The sequence below is a fragment of the Homarus americanus genome, unplaced genomic scaffold (assembly GCF_018991925.1).
Source record: "Homarus americanus isolate GMGI-L3 unplaced genomic scaffold, GMGI_Hamer_2.0 scaffold24260, whole genome shotgun sequence".
NCBI lineage: Eukaryota > Metazoa > Arthropoda > Malacostraca > Decapoda > Nephropidae > Homarus > Homarus americanus.
Window position 1 is genome coordinate 10,433,312 of NW_024721079.1, and position 18,946 is coordinate 10,452,257.

At 45.9% G+C, this 18,946-nt stretch overlaps 1 protein-coding gene across 1 annotated transcript in view; it reads right to left on the reverse strand.

The window, feature by feature from the left end:
• The window catches only part of LOC121861367 (hillarin-like), a 15,848-nt gene extending 223 nt beyond the window's left edge, over positions 1 to 15,625 (reverse strand). The window contains exons 1-2 of the mRNA XM_042359016.1: positions 15,434 to 15,625; positions 3,711 to 3,902 (exon numbers count right to left, since the gene is read on the reverse strand). Of these exons, the coding sequence (XP_042214950.1) occupies positions 3,711 to 3,902; positions 15,434 to 15,616 (375 nt within the window). The 5' untranslated portion in view covers positions 15,617 to 15,625. The remainder of the gene's footprint in view (positions 1 to 3,710; positions 3,903 to 15,433) is intronic.
• Between the last annotated feature and the right edge of the window lie 3,321 nt (positions 15,626 to 18,946).

Here is an 18,946-nt window from a genome sequence, read left to right on the forward strand (position 1 = left end):
AGAGACAGACACATGCCCTGGTGTAGAGACAGAGACAGACACATACCATGGTGTAAGAGAGGAACAGACACATACCCTGGTGTAGAGACAGAGAGAGACAGACACATGCCTAGTGTAGAGACAGAGAGACAGACACATGCCTGGTGTAGAGACAGAGAGACGAACACATGCCCTGGTGTAGAGACAGAGACAGACACATACCCTGGTGTAGAGAGAGAGAAACAGACAGACAGACAGACAGAGAGACACATGCCCTGGTGTAGAGACAGAGACAGACACATGCCCTGGTAGCAGAGACAGAGAGACAGACACATACCATGGTGTAGAGACAGAGAGACAGACACATACCCTGGTGTAGAGACAGAGACAGACACATGCCCTGGTGTAGAGACAGAGAGAGACAGACACATGCCCTGGTGTAGAGACAGAGAGACAGACACATGCCCTGGTGTAGAGACAGAGAGACAGACACATACCATGGTGTGAGAGAGAAACAGACACATGCCCTGGTGTAGAGACAGAGAGACAGACACATACCATGGTGTAGAGAGAGACAGACACACATACCATGGTGTAGAGAGAAAGAGACAGACACATGCCTGGTGTAGAGACAGAGAGAGACAGACACATGCCCTGGTGTAGAGACAGAGAGAGACAGACACATGCCCTGGTGTAGAGACAGAGAGAGACAGACACATGCCCTGGTGTAGAGACAGAGAGACAGACACATACTGGTGTAGAGACAGAGACAGACACACATACCCTGGTGTAGAGACAAGAGAGACAGACACATACCATGGTGTAGAGAGAGAGAGAGACAGACACATACCATGGTGTAGAGACAGAAGACAGACACATGCCCTGGTGTAGAGACAGAGAGACAGACACATGCCCTGGTGTGTAGAGACAGAGAGACAGACATGCCCTGGTGTAGAGAAATTGAACACATACCAAGTGTAGAGAGAGAGACAGACACATGCCCTGGGTGTAGAGACAGACAGAGAGACACATGCCCTGGTGTAGAGACAGAGGGCAGACACATGCCCTGGTGTAGAGACAGAGACAGACATACCCTGGTGTAGAGACAGAGAGACCAGACCCTTCATGGTGTAGAGAGAGAGACAGACACATACCATGAATTTGTAGAGAGAGACAGACACATGCCCTGGTGTAGGGAACAGAGACAGACACATGCCCTGGTGTAGAGACAGACAGGAGCATGCCCTGGTGGTGTAGAGACAGAGACAGACACATGCCCTGGGTGTAGAGACAGAGAGAGACAGACACATACCATGGTGTAGAGACAGAGAGAGACCAGACACATGCCCTGGTGTGAACAGAGAGACAGACACATGCCTGGTGTAGAGAGAGAGACAGACACATACCCTGGTGTAGAGACAGAGACAATTTTATGCCCTGGTGTAGAGAGAGAGACAGACCACATACCCTGGTGCTTGGGAGACAGACAGACCCATGCCCTGGTGTAGAGAGAGAGAGACAGACACATACCCTGATTGTAGAGACAGAGACAGACACATACCATGGTGTAGAGAGACCAGGAGGCAGACACATACCCTGGTGTAGAGACAGAGGAACAGGCCACATACCATGGTGTAGAGACAGAGGAACAGACACATACCCTGGTGTAGAGACAGAGAGACAGACACATACCCTGAATTGTAGAGAGAGAGAAAACAGACAGACAGACAGTTAGAGAGACACATGCCCTGGTGTAGAGACAGACAGAGAGACACATACCCTGGTGTAGAGAGAGAGAGAAACAGACAGACAGACAGACAGAGACACATACCCTGGTGTAGAGACAGAGACAGACACATACCTACAATTGTGAGAGAGAGAGAAACAGACAGACAGACAGACAGAGAGACACATGCCCTGGGTGTAGAGACAGACAGAGAGAGACACATACCCTGGTGTAGAGAGAAACAGACAGACAGACAGACAGAGAGGCCACATACCCTGGTGTAGAGACAGAGACAGACACATACCCCCTGGGTGTAGAGACAGAGGAACAGACACATACCCTGGTGTAGAGACAGAGAGACAGACACATACCTGGTGTAGAGACAGGGAACAGACACATGCCTGGGTGGCAGAGAGAGACAGACACATGCCCTGGTGTAGAGAGAGAAACAGACAGACAGACAGACAGAGACACATACCTGGTGTAGAGAAGAAACAGACAGACAGACAGACAGAGAGACACATGCCCTGGTGTAGAGACAGACAGAGACACATACCCTGGTGTAGAGACAGAGACAGACACATGCCTGGTGTAGAGAGAGAAACAGACAGACAGACAGACAGAGACACATGCCCCTGGTGTAGAGACAGACAGAGGAACACATACCCTGGGTAAGAGACAGAGAGACAGACACATGCCCTGGTGTAGAGACAGAGAGACAGACACATACCCTGGTGTAGAGACAGAGGAACAGACACATACCCTGGTGTAGAGACAGAGAGAGACAGACACATGCCCTGGTGTAGAGACAGAGAGACAGACACATACCCTGGTGTAGAGACAGAGAGACAGACACATACCCTGGTGTAGAGACAGAGAGACAGACACATGCCCTGGTGTAGAGACAGAGAGACAGACACATGCCCTGGTGTAGAGACAGAGAGACAGACACATACCCTGGTGTAGAGACAGAGAGACAGACACATACCCTGGTGTAGAGACAGAGAGACAGACACATGCCCTGGTGTAGAGACAGAGAGACAGACACATACCCTGGTGTAGAGACAGAGAGACAGACACATGCCTCTGGTGTAGAGACAGAGAGACAGACACATACCCTGGGTGTAGAGAGAGAAACAGACACATACCCTGGTGTAGAGACAGAGAGACAGACACATACCCTGGTGTAGAGACAGAGAGACAGACACATGCCCTGGTAGAGACAGAGAGACAGACACATACCCTGGGTGTAGAGACAGAGAGACAGACACACACCCTGTAGACAGAGAGACAGACACATACCCTGGTGTAGAGACAGAGAGACAGACACATAAATTCTGGTGTGTAGAGAGAGAGAAACAACAGACAGACAGACAGACAGAGAGACACATACCCTGTAGAGACAGACAGAGAGACACATACCCTGGTGTAGAGAGAGAGAAACAGACAGACAGACAGACAGAGAGACACACACCCTGGGTGTAGAGACAGAGACAGACACATGATCCTGGGGTAGAGACAGAGAGAGACAGACACATACCCTGGTGTAGAGACAGAGAGACAGACATATTCTGCAGGTGTAGAGAGAGAGAGAGAAACAGACAGGCAGACAGACACATGCCCTGGTGTAGAGCACAGAGACAGACACATGCCCTGGGTGTAGAGACAGAGAGACAGACACACACCCTGGTGTAGAGACAGAGAGACAGACACATACCATGGTGTAGAGACAGAGAGACAGACACATACCCTGGTGTAGAGACAGAGAGACAGACACATACCCCTGGTGTAGAGAGAGAAACAGACAGACAGAGCAGACACATGCCCTGGTGTAGAGACAGAGAGACAGACACATACCCTGGTGTAGAGACAGAGAGACAGACACATACCATGGTGTAGAGACAGAGAGACAGACACATACCCTGGTGTAGAGACAGAGAGACAGACACATACCATGGTGTAGAGAGAGAGAAACAGACAGACAGACAGACAGAGAGACACATACCCTGGTGTGGGGGGAGCGCAGCACGAGAGCATCACCGTCAATAGAAGGTCGTCCTCCGGGCCGTATCTGATCATTGACGAACTGGGCAGACTTGGGCACGTTGAGGGCCGACCTGATGCCCACTGCGTCTCCGTCCAGGTGCCCCGGGCCAGGCTTGGGCACGTGTGACGAGCAGTACACCTCCTTATCATCCTGACAGACAGACAAACACCACATGAAGCAACAGAGTTTAAGATAATGATGATAATAATAATAATAATAATAATAATAATAATAATAATAATAATAATAATAATAATAATAATAATAATAATAATAATACCAGGTAACTCAAGGGCCCCCCCCCCGTGGACAGTGAGGCGTGTGACCTTGGTGAGACCTCGTGTTATATGTCAAGGTCAGGACAGAAACACTTTTTGACCACCTACAGCGAGGAGGGGGAGGAGGGGAGGGAGGGGAGGGAGGGGAGGGGAGGAGGGGAGGGGAGGAGGGGAGGGGGGAGGGAGAGAGGGAGGGGAGGGAGGGGAGGGGTGGGAGGGAGGGAGGGAGGGAGGAGGGAGGGGAGGGGGGAGGGAGAGAGGGAGGGAGGGAGGGAGGGAGGAGGAGGGAGAGAGGGAGGAGGGAGGGAGGGAGGGGAGAGAGGGAGGGAGGAGGGAGGGAGGGAGGAGGGAGGGGAGGAGAGAGGGAGAGAGCAGGAAAAATAGAGGGGAGGGGGTGGTGGCCTACTGCCGTGGATGACGAGGAAAGACCTGTTGTGAAGGAGAACACACACACACACACACACACACACACACACACACACACACACACACACACACACACACACACACGTGAATATACCAGGATAAGATTAGGTCAGGCAGCACATACATACAGACAAAGTGAGAGAGAGAGAGAGAGAGAGAGAGAGAGAGAGAGAGAGAGGGCAGAGGTGGGTGGGAGAGGGTGGATGGGCGTTGGGTGGTGGTGAGGCTGAGTGATGCAAGAGCCAGCAGCCACCACAAATGGGACACTGACCACCCCTGACCCCTGACCACCACCCTGACCCCCTGACCCCCCCCCTTCCGTATTATTTCTGGTAACAGTCACAAAATATTAATAATAGCATTAACACTAATAATCATAAAAACGATAACACTAACACTAACCTAACACTAACCTAACCCAACACTAACCTAACACTAACCTAACCTAACCTAACCTAACCTAACCTAACCCAACACTAACTTAACACTAACCTAATATTAAGCAGTGACACTAAAATGTTCAATTAAACACTGACACTCATACAAATTCCCAAAGGTTCTTACGTTCAATTTCTCCCCAAGAACGTGTGGGAATGAGTCTGACCCAATCAGTAATTTTGATAATGCTTACAGATTAATCTTCTCGAGTTTTCTAGCTGACGTCACAGTGGCTAAGATCAATCAGAGAAAACCATACTAAAATTGAGAATATGGATTGGTGGAGGAGGCTGATGACGTTATGGTTAAAGACCAATCATCGAAAACCATGCCAAAATCGAGGCCGTGGATAGGTGGAGGAGGTTGATGACATTATGGTATTAGACCAATCAGCGAAAACCATACCAAAATCGAGGTCCGGATAGGTGGAGGAAGAGGATGACGTTATAAGAATGTGACGTCACGATCTGGGCGGCACGGGTGTGAGTGTTGACTAGTGGTAAATGACTGACAATAACAGTCACCCATGAGCTGTAGTGATTGCTGTCACGTCCTCCGTTCACACAATTTTTTAGAAAGTTTTAAAGGGAAGATTCGAGAGAGGAGATGTGGTGGGAGGGAGGGAGGGAAGAAAAGTGGAGGGAAAGAGATAGGAATGAAGAGAGAAGAAGAACATAAGAATGGAGGAAATTGCAGAGGGCCTATTGGCCCATACTAGGCAGTCCCGTTTACACCCAACCCCTATTGCTCATATATCCATCCAACCTGTGTTTGAAGCCATCCAGCGTATTCGAGTTAATGTTGAAGTTCGTTAACCTGTTCCACTCGTCCACTACTCTATTTCCAAACCAATGTTTACCTGCCTCGCGCCTAAATCTAAATTTGTCTAATTTAAAACCATTGCTACGAGTTCGCTCCTGGTTGGATAGTTAGAGTACCTTTATTATATCACCTTTGTTTAGCCGTGACTTCCATTTATACACCTCGATCATATCGCCCCTCACTCTACGTCTCTCAAGAGAGTGCAGATTAAGATGCTTTAACCTGTCTCTGTACTCAAGGTTCCTAATGCCCGGGATTAGTCTTGTCATTCTCCTCTGAATTCTTTCTAGGGATTCTATATCCATTCTGTAGTACGGTGACCAGAACTGAACTGTGTAATCCAGGTGAGGTCTCACAAGCGCAAGATATAGTTTTAGGATGACCTCGCTAGTCTTGTAACTAACACTCCTTTGTGTGAACCCAAGTACTTTATTAGCCTTGTTTCGAGCAAATACACATTGTTGACTTGGTTTAAGATTCCTACTTATCATTACGCCTAAATCTTTCTCACATTCGAATTTCTCAATAACATCGTTGTTCATCTGGTATCTGGTTTCTCTGTTTACATTTCCTAGACTAAGTACTTTACATTTGTCCACATTAAATTTAATTTGCCATTTTTCAGACCATTCGAAAAATTTGTTTAGATCTTCTGTAGTTTTGTGGAGTCCTCTCAGATTTAATTACACGCCCTATTTTAGTGTCATCAGCAAATTTACTGCTGTCTGCGCCTAAATTTCTGTCGTGTATGTGTAAAATAAATAGTAATGGTCCAAGTACTGAGCCTTGGGGTACTCCACTAGTGACGTTACCCCAATCGTATTAGTGCCGTTCATACTCACTCCCTGTTACCTGTCCTGTAACCACACTCTAATCCATTTTAGAATATCTCCTCTAATTCCATGAGCCTCCAGAAGGAGAGGAGGATCGAGAGAAAGAGGAGGGAGAGAAAGACCAGAGGGAGGGGAGATAGAAGATGAGACGGAGAGAGAGAGTATCAGATTTTGTGGAGGCCTGAAACACACCTACACAACACATCTGTAATTAACACAGCCACACCTGTAATTAACACAGCCACACCTACACAACACACCTCTAATTAGCACAGCCACACCTACACGATACACCTCTAATTAGCACAGATACACCGGCAGCCACACTCCCTGGCTTGTGATTGGTCAGCCACACTGACTCCCTGGCTTGTGATTGGCTGGTGCATGTGGAGATTCAGTAATGTTACCCCGTATACCAGAGTGAGTGCAGTTGTCCCTGTGTGTGTGGGCGGCTGGGGCGTGTCCTAAACCACTGACTTAATTACCAACTACGCCCATCTTTGTTCTCTGAAGGGGAGGGGGGCGTGGGAGTGTGAGGGGGTGCCCATTGGTCCTTATACAAACTACGCCCATATCTGTCCCTTGTGAGCGTGTGGTGGGGGAGTGGAGGGGTGTCCAGTGGTCCTGACACAAACTACGCCCATATCTGTCCAATGTGGGCGTGTGGTGGGGTGTCCAGCGGTCCTTATACAAACTATGCCCATCTCTCTCTCTCTCTCTCTCTCTCTCTCTCTCTCTCTCTCTCTCTCTCTCTCTCTCTCTCTCTCTCTCTCTCCATCGCTGTCACCATCACCAATACACTAAGTCAGTATTCACTCCCAGGCTAATGTTTTCCTTTCAGTTACTACACACACACACACACACACACACACACACACACACACACACACACGCGCCCTCATAGCACCATCTGTGAGGGAATTACTACACCACGTGAGGTCCCTCATAACACCATCTGTGGGGGAATTACACCACGTGAGGCCCTCTTAACACCATCTGTGAGGGAAATTACTACCACGTGAGGTCCCTCATAACACCATCTGTGAGGGAATTACTACACCACGTGTCCCTCATAACACCATCTGTGAAGGAATTACTACACCACGTCAGGCCCCTCATAACACCATCTGTGAGGGAATTACTACACCATGAGAGGCCCCTCATTACACCATCTGTGAGGGAATTACTACACCACGTGATGCCCCTCATAACACCATCTGTGAAGGAATTACTACACCACGTGAGGTCCCTCATAACACCATCTGTGAAGGAATTACTACACCACGTCAGGCCCCTCATAACACCATATGGGAGGGAACTACTACACCACGTGAGGTCCCTCATAACACCATCAGTGAAGGAATTACTACACCACGTCAGGCCCCTCATAACACAATATGGGAGGGAACTACTGCACCACGTGAGGTCCCTCATAACACCATCTGTGAGGGAGTTACTACACCACGTCAGGCCCCTCATAACACCATCTGTGAGGGAGCTACTACACCACGTGAGGTCCCTCCTAACACCATCTGGGAGGGAGTTACTATACTACGTGCTTGCTGTTCCACACCTCCATTAATCTGTATGTTCACTGTATGTTCCTTCACCTTTCTCTAATGAAGGCTTGTGTTAAACCACCAATGTATGTAATAAGTCATTTATGTCCAATGTATATTTTCAGCCTTCGGGCTGCAGATATTTTTCAATAAACCGTTAATTATTATTATTATTATTATTATTATTATTATTATTATTATTATTATTACACACACACACACACACACACACACACACACACACACACACACACACACAAACACACACACAACCTTGATGATGATGTCTGTCTGTCTGTCTGTCTGTCTGTCTGATCTTCAACAATCTTCAGATCGTTCAGTATGTAAAGTGAGTTTGTTTATACACTAGACAAAACATGTTAGGAATTATAATGAAGTGTATGCCTCAGTTGTAGATTGTGATGACTTAACCCCTAAAGTATAATGACTTAACTCTTGAGGATGATGAATTTACTTCCAGAATATGATGTCTTAGCCCCTATGGAGTATGATGACCAATGCCTTGAATACGATGGCTTAACCCTTGAGTATCATGAATTTACCCCCAGAATATGTTGTCTTAACCCATATGGAGTATGATGACTTATGCTTTGAGTACGATGATTTAAACACCAGAATATGATGACCCAACCTCTTAAGAATAATGACTTAAGCCCTTGAGCACGATAAATTAACCCCCAGAATATGATGACTTAACCCCTAGATTATGATGATTTAACTCTTTAATACCTAAAGTATGATGACTTAAACCATGAGTATAATGATTTAACTCCCAGAATATGATGAAAGAAAGAAATAAAGGCACTAACAACATCAACAAACAAACACACACACACACGATGGATGAAAGAAGGAAACAAAGAAGGGGCGTAGAAAAGAAAGATAACAACAACAACAGCAACAACAACAACAACAACAACAGCAGTAAACACACACACACACACACACACACACACACACACACACACACTAGGCATCAAAGAATGTAGGTCACAGTGCCCGCCCTGGGGTACCCCTGCTGGAGGCCGCCTCACTCACATAACAAATGGCAAGGTCAAAATGTCGAGCTTAATTTTAAATTCCACCGGGGTGAATGAAAGAGAGAGAGAGAAAGAGAGAGAGAGAGAGAGAGGAAAAGACATAATGAAAGAGAGACAAAGTGAAGGAGAGAGAGATGAAGAAGGAAAAAGAGAGGGAGGGAAATAATTAGAAAGAAAGCGAGATGAAAAAGAAAAGAGAGCAAGGAAGAAAGTCGGAGGGAAATAAAAAGGGAGAGAGAGAGAGAGAAGGGAGATAGAGAAAGAGAAGTGGGAGGAATAAAAAGAGGGATATAGAAAAAAGCAAAGATATACTGAGAAAGACATGTAGAAGAGCAGAAACGAAGGAAATATAGAGATAAGAAGAGAGAAAGGAACACACACACACCTACTCTCTCTCTCTCTCTCTCTCTCTCTCTCTCTCTCTCTCTCTCTCTCTCTCTCTCTCTCTCTCTCATCACATATACCAGCAAAAGATGGAATGGAGATGAGGAAGGAAGAAAGAAGATGCTAATAACACACACACACACACACACACACACACACACACACACACACACACACCTACTTTAAAGGCCAAATAACAGTGTCATTATAACGACCCTGAAGCACCAGTTCGGGAGATAACAGTGTCAAGCCACTTTATTTACCAACTTCCTGGGAGGAGGTGACGACACAGAGTCTTAGTGCTGTTATTATTGTTGAGATCCCTAGCCCGAGAATTGCTGTTCGACACCACAACCGCATCCAGCCCATACGTGCACGAACTGATCACTATAAGAACAGCCCAGTCCCAACCATTGTAAAAATTATCAATAACTTGTAATAAACCAGTTTATTCACTCCCAGTAAACACTACTCCTTGCACTGTCACTATGTTGTAATGCACTGTAGTTTGAGCTTTTCCCCATCTAGTTATTATATATCTTATTTATATCACTTATGTTACTTGTATATTATTTGTAATTCGTAACCCATTCCCCAAATATGTAACTGTATATTTTCAGCCTTCTGGCTGCCAAGCTCTTTTAATAAACCGTTAATTATTATTATTATTATTATTATGTATTAATAACGGCTAGCTCCTTGACGTCTGGATAATGAGAGAGAGAGAGAGAGAGAGAGAGAGAGAGAGAGAGAAAGAGAGAGAGAAGTGTACGCAATTAAGAGATAATTACGTCATTACAGAAGACCCCGTCACCACCCCTCATTTAAGACTGTTTCCAACATAATTAGAATTCTGATTTCTCTCACTGACATCAACCCTGTCCTAGAAAAATACACTCCTCTCAGTGTTTCTACGCCTTGACACACTCTCCAGTCATTTACTACAACTTAGATCATATAATAATCATCTTAAGTTCATTAAATTTCTTAAATATATGATATTATACAACGTCTGCTAAGCTGAAATAGTTTTAGAACGTTTACGGTATAATGTTTGGGGTGTTTTAGAAGACTGTCGTGGCGCTGAGGAACTATACGCCACATAGCTAACCTATCATGTTTGTGTACAGTGTTGATGTTGGTTGATTAGTAGTAGTAGTACCCAAGTGTGCGGCCACCAAAGAAATGATTCGGGAGATGATTCGCCTCATAACTGAGTACACTCAAGACTGCTTCCTTGCCCCTTTAGCTCTTCAAATACTGGCAATAATACCACATCTATTCTGTCAGAGGACACACACAAAGACTAAGCACAAACAAAATGCGGCAGCAATGAAGAAAAGATTGACAATGTGGCAGAATGGGGCCCTTGATGATCTCCTATGTGAAGCAAGAACACTGCAGGAGAGACTAAAATTTATAGGAGACGGAAAGCAAAACACCGATGACGTTGCAAGAAAGTTTGGAAACAAAATGAGTGTGGGAAAAGTGTCTTTGGCGGTAAGGTCTCTCACGGAAGAATCCTCCGGTGGTGTTCTGCTAATAAACAGAGAGACATTAAAACAACTGAAAGAAAAAATCCCCCTGCAAGTGAAGACGAAGGCATCAGGTTCCAGGGTGAATATATCCCACCAAACTCTGTCCTGTTCGAGAAAATAACAGGAGGGATGGTGTGGTAAAAGGCACTGAAGACTCAGGGAGGTGCCGGCCCTTCAGGTCTGAATGCAAACGGTTGGAGAGTCATCCTCAGCACTAACAAGTTTGGCCCGTAGCAAGTGATCTCTGCACGGCCATTGCCGTCCTTGCAAGAAAGCTGGCATCCTCGTGCTGCTATCACCTCCATGCTCTGACGGCCTGTCGCCTCATTCCCCTGGATAAGAATCCAGGATGTAGGCCTATGAGGGTGGGGAAAGTGCTGAGGCGGATCATCGGAAAATGCATAATGGAGGTGGTAAAGGATGATGTCAGGGCAGCAGCAGGGATCCTGCAAGTTTGTGCTGGCCACCAGGCTGGTGGGGAGGCTGCCATTCACGCCATGAGAACGATATTTGAGCAGTGTGATTGTGTGGCCGTTCTCCTGGTGGATGCTTCAAACGCATTCAACATACTTAACCGCAAGGCCACACTGCACAACATCAAGATCAAGTGTCCAAGCTTTGCAATGTATGTTGAAAACTCCTATAGGAATCCATCAGACCTCTATATAGTAAACAACAAGGCTCTAAGGGGGACCCTGTTGCAATGGCAATGTACGCAATAGGCCTATCCGTGCTCCAACACACAATAAAATTTGAAACAACTGAGATCAAGCAAGTGGCGTACGCTGACGACCTTACAGGAGCAGGAAAAGTGGAGAACATCAAAAAGTGGTGGAACCTGGTAACATCACGAGGTCCACAAATAAGGTGCCACCCAAACGCTGGCAAGTCCTTCCTCATTGTGAAGCCAGAACATTATGAACGGGCAATGGAGGTGTTCGGTGGAAGTGAGGTCAAAATAACAAAGATGGCGAAAGATACCTAGCTGCAGTAATCGGCACGACAGATTTCAAGACCCAGTACGTAACGGGAAAGGTGAATGAGTGGGTTAGGGAAATCCAAGCTGTGTCTGTGATTGCTAATACAGAGCCACATGCGGCTTTTGCGGCATTCACCCATGGAGTCAGGCATAGCTGGAACTACCTGATGCGCGCTATCCCAGATATCGGACCCCTCCTCCACCCTTTGGAAGAAGCTATCAGCATCAATTCCATTCCCAAATTAGTGAAACACCCTCACTTAACCCCAGCAGAAAGATCACTCCTTGAACTACCACCGAGACTGGGAGGAATGGGATTGACCAATCCAGAGGAGATTGCTGCCACCGAACATGAAAACTCAGTTAAGCTCACGGCAGCCCTCACGGACCACATAATAGCTCAGAACGCAACAGGTGAGGTGGATACCAGTGAAGTAAACAAGATTTGAAGGTCCATTACGACAGCAAAAAAGTAGCTATAGCGCAGGAGGTGGGCGCCTCGAACTGGTTAACTACGTTACCGATAAAGGCAAATGGTTTCAGCCTTAACAAACAAGAATTTACAGATGCCATTGCTCTAAGGTACGGTAGGCCAGTAGAAGGTTTGCCCTCCCAATGTGTGTGTGACTCTTCCTATGACGTCGATCACGCCATGGTGTGCAAGAAAGGGGGTTTCATATGTCATGAGGCATGACGAAGTAAGGGACCTCACAGCAAATATGTTGAAGGAAATCTGCCGGGATGTCATGGTAGAACCGACCCTCCTTCCATTGGACGGTGAGAATTTCCAACATAAGACTTCAAACACAGCCAACGAAGCCCGTGTTGACGTCAGTGCTCGAGGATTCTGGACGCGGGGACAGCGAGCCTTCTTTGACATCAGGATTTTTTATCCCATGGCCGCATGTCATCGTAACTTAGCTCTCGATGCTGCACACAGGAGGAACGAGAACGACAAGATAAGGGCACACGGGGAGAGAAGTCAAAACGTTGATCAAGGCAGCTTCACTCCTCTAGTGTTCACAACCTCTGGTGGAATGGGACCAAGTGCAAGATGCTTCTACGCCAGACTCGCGGAGGTGCTAGCCGAACAGAAGCAGCAGCCCAGAAGTTATGTTACTGCCTGGATGAGATGTCGACTGTCTTTCTCTCTCCTTCGGTCGGCTTTGCCCTGCCTCAGGAGAACGAGAGCATCGGCCCCAAGGCCGACAACAGTTGCAGATATTGACTATGAGGCAACAGTCACTGAATGCGGCATAGATCTACGGCTCAACACAGCTAGGATAGCTACTTATGTATTAGGATATTTAGTTTTAAGGTAATAAAATGGCGGCGAAGGTATGGCTATTAGGGGAGGATGGAGTAGTAGTAGTAGTAGTACAGGTAGTAGTAGTAGTAGTAGTAGTAGTAGTAGTAGTAGCGAGTAAGGAACGAGAGAGACATTTTAGACAGGAGATAGAGACACACAAGAGACACGAGATAGAGACACACAAGAGACACGAGATAGAGACACACAAGAGACACGAGATAGAGAGATAAGAGAAACTTCAAGACAGGGAACATCTCGCCATCTAACAACCATCTCTGTCATCCATCTTGTGATAGAAAGTTGATGAGGGTGGATGACTGGGCTTGGGAAAAGGAAATTTGGTAGAAACGTTGCGATAGATAGATAGATAGATAGATAGATAGATAGATAGATAGATAGATAGAGGGGGGACGTGACAATAAACATTAATTTGAATGACGACAGTTTCTTTTGAGTGAGACAGAGACAGACAGAAACAGACATACACACACAGAAATAAAAACACAGACATACAGACCGGGACAGACAGACAGACAGACAGGCAGACAGACAGAGAGAGAAACCCGCCATGAATAAAGTATTAGAGAAACCCTTTAAATATCACACACACAGGTGGACGGCAAGGTCGATTGAGACAGTGATGCTCTCTCTCTGTCTGTCTATCTGTCTGTCTGTCTGTCTGTCTGTCTGTCTATCTATCTATCTATCTATCTATCTATCTATCTATCTCTCATTCTATCAAAAACTGAAACTAAAGAGGAGTGTTGAGAGCCTGGCATCGACGCGGCCCTAGAGGTGAGGCGACCCAAAGGAGGCCTCGGGGTGGAATTGGTCCAGGCTGAGGTGTGGAGAATCTGCCCCTCCCAAACACCCACCTTCTCTCTCTCTCGTCTCCCAAGCACCTCTCTCTCTCTCTCTCTCTCTCTCTCTCTCTCTCTCTCTCTCTCTCTCTCTCTGCCGCCTCCTCACCCACCTTCTCTCTCTCTCTCTCTCTCTCTCTCTCTCTCTGCCGTCCTCCTCACCCCACCCACCCCCTCGTACCCTCTCTGCCTGCCTTTTATCCCATCTACCTGTTCGTCTGCCCACTCACCCACCTGCCATTTCCGGAGAAATTCTGAAAGTGGGATCTACACACACACACACACACACACACACACACACACACACACACACGGGCCAAGTTTCACCAATATCTCCCAAATATTGTTGGAGGAGAGAGTGAGAGAGTGAGAGAGTGAGTGAGAGAGAGACATGATAAAGAAAGACTGATACAACTTTATATTATGATTACTGAAGGTTTTAGTGGCTGTCCTTAATTGAACTACCTGACTGTCTACCAGGTATCTGCCAGGATGGGTCTGATGACTTCCCAAATGCTACAAACAACTCGTGGTGTCCCGGGAGGGTTGGTATGCGTGGCTCTGTGGCAAACTGATCCTACTACATTTGGTAACCGAACAACATATTAATTACGCCGAAATAAATACACATTGAACTACTTATGTTAAACTATATACCAAAGTAAATACATGTCCCAATAACTATCATCTGTGGTCTCATAATGTTTCACACGGTACTCTATATTGTGTGTATACCCGGATTATTCATCCATCCTTCCACCCAGGCATCTCTCTCTCTCTCTCTCCTCTCTCTCTCTCTCTCTCTCTCTCTCTCTCTCTCTCTCTCTCAATCGATCTACCTACCTCGCTGTGTCAGTGGTGTGGCCCAGAGCGTCAGATGTGTGTGTGTGATGGGGGGAGAGAACACTGGTAGAGAAGAAAGAACTTGAGACAGGTACTCTCCTCCTCCTCACCTCCAATACTTCAGTAGATCCTTGACCCCCCCCCCCCCCCTCCCGGCCTGCCTCTCCCCTACACCCAGGGTTTAACCCACACCAGATACAGTACATCAGGTCATGGGTGTTAGGTCGTGAGATATTGTTGATCAGACGTTGCCACCTCAGCTCTCTCTCTCTCTCTCTCTCTCTCTCTCTCTCTCTCTCTCTCTCTCTCTCTCTCTCTCTCTCTTTCTCTCTCTCTCTCTCTCCAGCTCACCTGGTCGTCCTGGTTGTTGCAGTAGGTCTTGAGGGTGAGCTTGGAGTTGCAGACCTGGCACTTGAAGCAGCCAGTGTGGAAGAAGCTGAAGTCTTTGAGTGGCCCAATACGGTCCACCTGGTACACAGTCTGGCCACACCGTAGACAAGCGTTCTCATATAGGTTCATCATACTGGCCGGCATGCTGAGGGAGAGAGGGAGATGAGTGGTGGAGATGGTGGTGGTGTGTGTTGGAGGTGTAGAGAGAGAGAGAGAGAGAGAGAGAGAGGGGGGGGAGTGAGTGCTGGATGTGGTGGTGCGTGAGGGAGGAAAGGAGGGAGTGTTGGAGATGGTTAGGTGAGTAATGAAGGTGGTGGTAGTGGTGAGTGTTGGAGGGAGGGAGGGAGGGAAGGAGGAAGATGGTTACTGGTGGAGGTAGTGGTGGTGGTGGTGTGTTGGAGTGAGTGAAGGAAGAAGGAAAGGAGGGAAGAGGTGGTAAATGTTGGTGGTGAGAGAAGGAATAACACAGGAGAGTCTTCTTACAACATAACTATAACCCTACATAACAACACAACTCACACATAGCTTTACAACCTCAAAAACAACAAACACAACGAACTGAAGAACAAACAATTATGAGTTGTTAATCAAGTACAACTAAACCATTGTGTTTCTTGCCGTAAATGCTGTGAAATTGTGTTTGTGTGTGTGTGGATGTGTAAGTCGGAACAAGTATACACACGTGGTCTTTCTTTGTGTGTGTGTGTGTTGGAACATATACACACACACACGTACATTGTGCTGGGAATCGTGGTTGTTTTCATGTACGTGACCACTTAGTCCTGCTTCCTGTCTCCTCATATTACACTTCTGATGGTGAAGAAGACACACACACACACACACACACACACACACACACACACACACACACACACACACACACACACACACACACACACACACACACACACACACACACACACACACACACACACACACACACACACACACACACACACACACACACACACACACACACACACACACACACACACACACACACACACACACACACACACAACACACACAACACACACACACACACACACACACACACACACACACACACACGGGATAATCGTCAGGTGAAGCCTTATAAGACGCACAGGACATTTTTGCCTATTGCAAACTTTTTGGTTTTATTGTTATAACTTTATGTAAATTAGTTCATACATGGTAACACAGGTGTCAGTCAAGACTTCATTCACTATCATTACATAACTAAACTTCAATTAGGTTAAGTTATTTATTCTTAACCTTTTGCGGGAATAAAGATGTTGAGTTACTCGTAAACACTGTTGGTGAAATATGAGCCACATTAGCCTGACGCCCCGTGAGGCTCACCACTGAGTCTCTGTACACGGAAAACACTGTATTCATCACCTTTATAACTGGGTAAACTTGTAGTGCCTCGGGCGAGAATCTGTGGCCCTTAACACACGAGGAAATGGTTGTGTTCACTTGGCCACTAACATACACAGTACAGTACAGCGTTTGGCTTACACCACTACATCACTGAGAGTATAATGCTTGTGAAATAACCTTGAGGGCCTAAGCTTCAGGTGATCCATTGACGAAATACTTGTATAAGATTATTACTACGCTTAAATAACTAAATTCTTTAAGGGTATAAAACAAGACTGGCAATAACACTATAGTCCACCAACAATTAACTGCCTGAGAGACAGAGCTGTGTACAACGCGAGACATGAGAAGAGAACTGGCGTGTGATGGACCCAATTCTACCTATCAAGCAAGTGTTAATAACTAGTGTATCTACTGATCTAGAATATATGTTTAGTAAACTATCTCCTCTAACGCCTTCACTATTGGATGCCGTGATTAATATTGTATTCAGTTAAAAAGCCAGACGAATTTATTCAGTACAGAGACCCCCCTCGAACAAAGGGAGTTAAAGACCTTAGTTGTTGAAGCGCAGTAATACATTATAACATCAACAACAGACCTGTAGACACATCAAAGCGGCATTGTTTCCCTCCACACATATATTATACTTTACTTACCTAACAGCCTCACGTACTGTATATCCTAGCCTTCAAACGCTCCCTTGGTGGAACAAATCCTTCACTCATGACATAGTTGCAGAGAGAGACGTGGCTTTGTTATTTATTAGTAGTTGTTGTTTATATTCGGGAAGATCATTTGTTATCATCACCAGGTGTGTGTGTTGTGGGTGTGAGTTATGAGAGAAAATGATCCCAGCTTCCATAACCTGGACTTGAGGTAAAGAACTTGTTGGTGCTGGTGTTGCTGACTCACCCCTTGACTCTGTTGTCATCTGAGTATAGGTCCTTCACCCCACACCTGTACCTCACTACCTCCTCCTTCACCCCACACCTGTACCTCACTACCTCCTCCTTCACCCCACACCTGTACCTCACTACCTCCTCCTTCACCCCACACCTGTACCTCACTACCTCCTCCTTCACCCCACACCTGTCACTACCTCCTCCTTCACCCCCCACACCCGTACCTCACCACCCCTGTCTTCACCATCATCACCATCATCATCACCACCACCACCACCAATGACGAGCCTCGGGCCTCCCAAACCTATCACAATGGAGCCGTTTCAGTTGACATCACCCGTTGCACCCGTCCAGCCTCCAGCCCCGGCCAGTGCAAGTTTACCACGACGCTCTCAAGGTCAGATGTTGATGTTATAATGAATTACTACACTACAACAACTAAGGTCTGTTGTTGATGTTATAATGTATTACTACACTATAACAACTAAGGTCTGTTGTTGATGTTATAATGTATTACTACACTTCATCAGCTGAGGTCTGTTGTTGATGTTATAATGTATTACTACACTTCAACAACTAAGGTCTGTTGTTGATGTTATAATGTATTACTACACTTCAACAACTAAGGTCTGTTGTTGATGTTATAATGTATTACTACACTTCAACAACTAAGGTCTGTTGTTGATGTTATAATGTATTACTACACTTCAACAACTAAGGTCTGTTGTTGATGTTATAATGTATTACTACACTACAACAACTACGGTCTGTTGTTGATGTTATAATGTATTACTACACTACAACAACTAAGGTCTGTTGTTGATGTTATAATGTATTACTACACTTCAACAACTAAGGTCTGTTGTTGATGTTATAATGTATTACTACACTTCAACAACTAAGGTCTGTTGTTGATGTTATAATGTATTACTACACTTCAACAACTAAGGTCTGTTGTTGATGTTATAATGTATTACTACACTACAACAACTAAGGTCTGTTGTTGATGTTATAATGTATTACTACACTACAACAACTACGGTCTGTTGTTGATGTTATAATGTATTACTACACTTAACTAAGGTCTGTTGTTGATGTTATAATGTATTACTACACTACAACAACTAAGGTCTGTTGTTGATGTTATAATGTATTACTACACTTCAACAACTAAGGTCTGTTGTTGATGTTATAATGTCACTAC